General features: G+C 40.6%; 1 protein-coding gene across 2 annotated transcripts in view; it reads right to left on the bottom strand.

Annotated features, from left to right (window-relative positions):
• USP42 (ubiquitin specific peptidase 42) overlaps positions 1-6,526 on the bottom strand; it is a 55,978-nt gene that overhangs the window by 40,636 nt on the left and 8,816 nt on the right. Inside the window, exons 1-2 of one of the 2 annotated variants that reach the window (XM_017533741.2) lie at positions 5,595-5,728; positions 4,159-4,282 (exon numbers count right to left, since the gene is read on the bottom strand). Coding sequence is in view for 1 of the 2 variants with exons in the window: in XM_017533739.2 (XP_017389228.1) it covers positions 5,595-5,795 (201 nt within the window). In the remaining variant the exon portion in view is untranslated. Of the gene's footprint in view, positions 1-4,158; positions 4,283-5,594; positions 5,796-6,526 lie in introns of those variants that run through there. The other variant, XM_017533739.2, reaches the window with a different exon arrangement.

Below are 6,526 nucleotides of genomic sequence, written 5' to 3'. Positions count from 1 at the left end.
TCGTGGTGGTGGGCACCTGTAATCCCAGCTACTCAGAAGGCTGACGCAGGAGTATTGCTTGAACCCAGGAGGCGGAGGTTGCAGTGAGATGAGATTGCACCATTGCACTCCAGCCTGGGCAACGAGAGTGAAACTCCATCTCAAAAAAAAAAAAAAATTGATCCCTATGTATTTAATAGGGATAACTCAGATAAAAGCTATGTACGTTGTACATGCGCACTGAAAACTACACAATACTGCCAAGAGAAACTAAAGATGGCCTAGGCCAGGCAATAGTAGCTCATGCCTATAATCCCAGCACTTTGAAAGGCTGAGGCAAGAGGCTGGGCACAGTGGCTCATATAATCCCAGCACTCTGGGAGGCTGAATCAGGCAGATCACTTGAGGTCAGGAGTTTGAGATCAGCCTGGCCAACATTGTGAATACCTACCTCTACTAAAAATACAAAAATTAGCTAGGTGTGATGGTGTGCACCTGTAATCCCAGCTACTTGGGAGGTTGAGGCAGGAGAATCACTTAAATCCATGGGGTAGAGGGTACAGTGAATGGAGATAGTGGCACTGCACTCAAGCTGGCGTGGCAGAGCGAAACTACTCAGTCTAAAAACAAAACACTGAGCCAAGAGAACTGCTTGACCCAAGGAGTTTGAGACCAGCCTGGGCAACACAGCGAGACTGTCTCTACAAAAAAATAAAAAATTAGCTCGGTGTTGTAGCATATGCCTGTAGTTCTGGCTATTCATGGGGCTGAGGCAGGGGGATACCTTGAGCCCAGGAGGTCAAGGCTGCAGTTAGCTGTGACTGTGCACCACTGCATTCCGGCCTGGGGAACAGAGCAAGACCATCACAGGAAAAAAAAAAAAAAAAAAAAAAAAGATGGCCTAAATAAATAGATATACCTTGCTAATGGGTCAGAAAATAATACTGTTTAGATGTCAATTCACATCAAATTGATTTAAAGATTCAGCACAGTCTCAATCAAAATACCAGGAAGACTATTTGTAGAAACTGACAAACTGATTCTAAAATTCATTTGGAAATACAGCCAAGAAACCATGAATGGCCAGAACAATTTTTTTATTTTGGTTGATATAGGCTGCAGTGCAGTGGCACAATCACAGTTCACTGCAGTCACCACCTCCCAAGCTGAAGCAAGCCTCTCACCTCAGTCTCCCAAGTAACTAGTACTACAGAAGCTTGCCGCCACACTTATCTCACCTAATTTATTTTTTGTAAAGGTGAGGTCTAACAATGTTGCCCAGGCTACAGAAAAACTCAGAAAAAGAACAAAGCTAGAGGACTTACCTAGTTCTAAAACTTTCTTTTTGAGATAGTATCTCACTCTCTATCATCCAGGCTATAATACAGTGGTGCAATCATAGCTCATGGCAGCCCCAAACACCTAGGCGTAAGCGATCCTCCTGTCTCAGCCTCCCAAGTAGCTAGGGCTACAGGCATGAGTTCCCACATGCACCTAATTTTTTTTTTTTTTTTTTAGAGACAGGGTCTTGGTATATTGCTCAGGCTGCTCTCAAACTCCTGGGCTCAAACGGTTCTCCTGTCTCAGCCTCCCAAAACACTGGGATTACAGACATAAGTCCCTGCAGTTGCCACAAAACTTGAAAATATATAGTAATCAAGACATTTTGTTATGGTATCAAGATAAACAATGGATCAGTACAACATAATAGAGTCCAAAAATACATCGTATTTACATGGTTTACTGATTTTTTTTCCTCTGTCTCTGGTGCTACAATCAACTAATTTTTGATAAAAGTGCAAAGACAATTTGGTGATAAAAGGATTATCTTTCCAACAACTGAACATCCATATGCAAAAAAAAAAACAAACTTGCCCCATCTTCATATCACAAACAACAATTAACTCAAAATGAATCACTGACCCAAACACAAAAGCTAAAACTGTAAGACTTCCAGAAGAAAGTATAGGAAAAATATTTGTGGTCTCTAGGTAAGCAAACATTTCTTTTTCTTGTCTTTTCTTGAATAAAGTGGCACAGTCTTGCTCACTGCAGCCTCAACCTCCAGGGCTCATGTAATCCTCCCACCTCAGTCTCCCAAGTAACTGGAACTACAGGTGTGTACCACCATGCTCCACTGATTTTTGTGTTTTTTATACAGATAGGGTTTCGCTATGTTGTTCAAGCTGTTCTCAAAACTACTAAACTCAAGTGATCCACCCACCTCAGCCTCCAAAAACACTGTATTACAGGCATGAGCCACCATACCTGGCCTAATTTTTGAATTTTTTATAGAGATGGGTTCTCCCTATGTTGCCCAGGCTAATCTTGAAATCATGGGCTCAAGTGATCGGACTGCCTCAGCCTCCCAAAGTGCTGGGATTACAGGCACGAGCCATGAGCCCAACCAAGACTTCTTAAAACACCTACAGCACAATTAATAAAAAGAAAAAAAAAAAGGTCAGGCACAGTGGCTCATGCCTGTAATCCCAGCACCTTGGGAGGCTGAGGCAGGTGGATCACGAGGTCAAGAGATCAAGACCATCCTGGCCAACATGGTGAAACCCCATCTCTACTAAAAATACAAAAATAATTAGCTGTGTGTGGTGGTGCACACCTGTAGTCCCAGCTACTTGGGAGGCTGAGGCAGAAGAATCGCTCGAACCCAGGAGGTGGAGGTTGCAGTGAGCCAAAGGTTGCAGTGAGCCGAGATTGTGCCACTGCACTCCAGCCTGACAACAGAGTGAGACTCCACCTCAAAAAAAAAACAAAGAAAAAAAAAAGAAATGAAATTTCCCAAAACAAAAAATGCACTGTTTAAAAGACACTGAAAAGAATAAAAAGACAAATCCCAGCCTATTTAACAAAAGACTTAAATTGAGAATATATAAAGAATTCTCTAAGCTCAATAAGAAAAATACCAGCTTTCAAATGGGCAAAAGATTTCAACAGACATTTAGCAAATAATCACATGAAAAGATGTTTAAAAACAAAAACAAGGCCAGACACGGTGGCTTATGCCTGTAATCCCATCACTTTGGGAGGCCGAGGCGGGCGCATTGCCTGAGGTGAGGAGTTTAAGACTAGCCTGACCAACATGGTGAAACTCCATCTCTACTAAAGATACAAAAATTAGCCAGGCATGGTGGGAGGAACCTGTAATCCCAGGTACTTGGGAAGCTGAGGCAGGAGAATCACTTCAACCTGGGAGGCGGAGGTTGCAGTGATCCTTGATCGCACCATTGCACACCAGTCTGTACAACAGCGTGTGACTCCGTCTCAAAAAAAAAAAAAAAAAAGAAAGAAAGAAAAGATGTTCAGCATTATCCATCATGAAAGTACAAATTAAAACCACAAGATACTACACCCTACATACCTATGGAGATTACTAAAACTGAAGATGACTGACCACACCAAGTACTGGGAAGGATGTGGAACAAATGGAAGCTTCATTCACCAGTGGTGAGACTATAAAACACTGCAATCCCTTTTGGAAACAATTTTGAAGTGTCTTAAAATGTTAACTACATGCCTACTCCAGGACCAAACCATTTTACTCCTAGATATTTACCTAAGAGTAATGAAAACATGCCCTAACAAAGACTGTTTGCAAATGTTCATAGCAGCTTAATTTGTAATGGCACAAAGTGAAAAACGACCCAGATGCCCATCAACAGATGAATGGAGAAACAAATTGTGATCCAGCCATAAAATGGGATACTACTCAGCAATACGATGAAGTACTGTTACATGCCACAAATGGAATAATGTTGAATTAATTATGCTGAGTGAAGGAAGCAAGATAATATAAAAATATATACTGTACAATTCCACATAATCGACATTATAGAAAATCTAAACTAATTTATCTACATTGACAGAAAGCAGATCAGTGATTGCCAGGTAGGAGTGGATCGGGGTGGGGGAAAGGATGGAAAGAGTGATTTCAATGGGGCATTCAGGAACTTTTGAGAGTGATGAACATGTTCATTATCTTAATCTTGATGCTAGTTCCATGGGCGTATACAAATGTCAAAATGCATCAAATTATGTATTTTAAATATGTATAATTTATTATACATCAATTATACCTCAATAAAGCTGGGAAAAGAGAGAGAAAGAGAGGAAGGGAGGGAGGAAGCAAGCGCAAAAACTACCAATAGCATAAAAGATAGGCACCTAATTCTGGACACCGGAAGCTTCTGAATTTTGTCTTGGTCCTCTCTCTTGCTGTCCAGGTGCTAGTGCTGGGTTTTCATCCACACCCTACTTTCATTAAGCGCAAAAGTGATAGGAAAGCTGTCTGTGGGGAATGAATTATGGACTTAGAAAGGGAGAAAATGAGGGCAAACAGAACGTTCATTCTGTAATTTAAAACCCCTTGGCATAACAGACACCTCTAGGTAGGTGGTGAGATTCTAGGTGATTTTTCTTTAGTTTCTTTAAATTTTTCTGTACTTTCCAAATTCTTTGCAAGCATTATTTGGCTCTCTGGAGGAAAAAAAAAATCAGTTTTAAAAGAACCAATTTAAATCTCTGTTAAGTAAAGAACTATTCAAAAAGAAACCAAGGAACTTTTTTTTTTTTTTTAATCCTAGTAACTAATGAATAGCACCAGAACATACACATATGAATCTGAGCATTAATTTAGATCAAAGAACAGGGAGACTGCATTTATAAAGAGTAAAGAATATTTACAACATATGTAGAAGGCCAAAACTTCAAAAATGGATGCTCCAAATTCTGAACGTTGATAGTCAAACACTGAGTTGGCTTCTATCTAATTAAAGACATTTTAATGTTTTAACTGATTTCCTGCCATTTAGGTTGAAGATGAGGTTCTCAAATGCTAAAGGGAAAGTCCAGTCTGAATTCCAGGAGGCTGAGGGCAGTGGCAAGAGGGTTCCTCTCCACTAAGGCTTATAACCCTGTAAATGAATCAAGTCTTCCAATATGGTATAAATGCCAGGAGAGGCAGGATTTCTTAACACCCTGCTTATCCCAAGTTGCTGATGTCAGACTTTTTTTTTCTTTTGAGACAGGGTCTTGTTCTGTTGCCCAGGCTGGAGTACAGCAGTGTGATCACAACTCACTGCAGTCTCAACCTTCCAGACTCAGGTAATCTTCCTGCCTCAGCCTCCTGAGTAGCTGGGACTACAGGTGTGTGCAACTATGCTAGACTAATTTTTTAATTTTTATTTTAGCAGAGATGGGGCCTCACTATGTTGTCCAGGTTGGTCTCCAACTCCTGGGCTCAAGTGATCCTCCCTCCTCGGTCTCCCAACACGCCGAGATTACAGGTGTAAGCCCAGCTAATGTCAGATATTTCTGTGACTTTTTTTTAGTGAGTGTAGAAAACCAGCAAGGAGTTCAGAAATGCCAAAAGCTGATAAAATGTTTCTTTTTAAATACCTTCACAGATCCAATGAGGTGCTAAATGTTTTTTATGCAACCTGAATACCAACCCTGAGTCCTCCTCCTTGGTTTCTAGAAGAATAAACCAACTTCTTAGCAATCATAGAACTCTTGGCTTAATTCTTCACTTTCATTTCAGATAAAAGAATTAAAGTAGGTTAGCATGCCACAATATTACAGACACAACACAGAACACTTACATGTTTTGGAGTGTTCATGTGATAGCATGTAATTGGCAAGAGGTGGTGTGTAAGTTAAACACTGCAGTGCTGCATTGGCAAAACAGGTATTGCCCAAATTCTGGAGGCCAGCTCCAACTCTATGAGTTTGTTGCCACTTAAGACAAATCTTCTCAGATGGGAAAAGAACTTTCTGTGGAGGAGCGATGCCATCACCTACGGCTAGAAAAATAAACAAGAAAGAGTCAGAAACCAATCTTTGCATACCAAAGCTAAATGAATAGTGACACTTGGTCAAACCTCAATCTGTTCAAGATCTGAAATCTCATGACCAGCCTGCCTAAATACAGTGGGAATAGGGACATTTTAAAAGACTCAGAACACGTGAAATTTTCAATGATCCAGTTTCTCCAATAAACGAACTGGAAAAGGACAAAAAGGGGAAAGAGTTACAGATTAAAAGAAACTTGAGAGATATATCTACCAAATGCAAAGTGTAGACCTCGTTTGGATGTTGCTCTGAACAACTGATTAAATACGTGTGTGTGTGTGTGTGTGTGTGTGTGTGTGTGTGTGTGTGTATACACACAAACATATATGTATGTATTATTTATTTTTATTTTTTATTTTTTCAGCCAACTAGGAGATATTTTCTCTTGTTTATTTTTTTAAAATATATTTTTTAAATATATACACACATTCAGGGTCAGGCACAGGGGCTCATGCCTGTAACCTCAGCAATTTGGGAGGCCAAGACAGGTGGATCATGAGGTCAGGCTGGACCAGCCTGATCAACGTGGAGAAATCCCGTCTCTACTAAAAATACAAAATTAGCTGGGTGGGGTGGCACATGCCTATAATCATAGTTACTCAGGAGGCTGAGGCAGGAGAACTGCTTGAACCTGGTAGGCAGAGGTTGCAGTGAGCTGAGATCACGCCATTGTACACCAGCC

Source organism: Cebus imitator, unplaced genomic scaffold (genome assembly GCF_001604975.1).
Source record: "Cebus imitator isolate Cc_AM_T3 unplaced genomic scaffold, Cebus_imitator-1.0 Scaffold82, whole genome shotgun sequence".
Taxonomy (NCBI): Eukaryota; Metazoa; Chordata; class Mammalia; order Primates; family Cebidae; genus Cebus; species Cebus imitator.
Note: the sequence above shows the minus strand (reverse complement) of the source record. Positions and strands in the feature narration are given on the sequence as shown.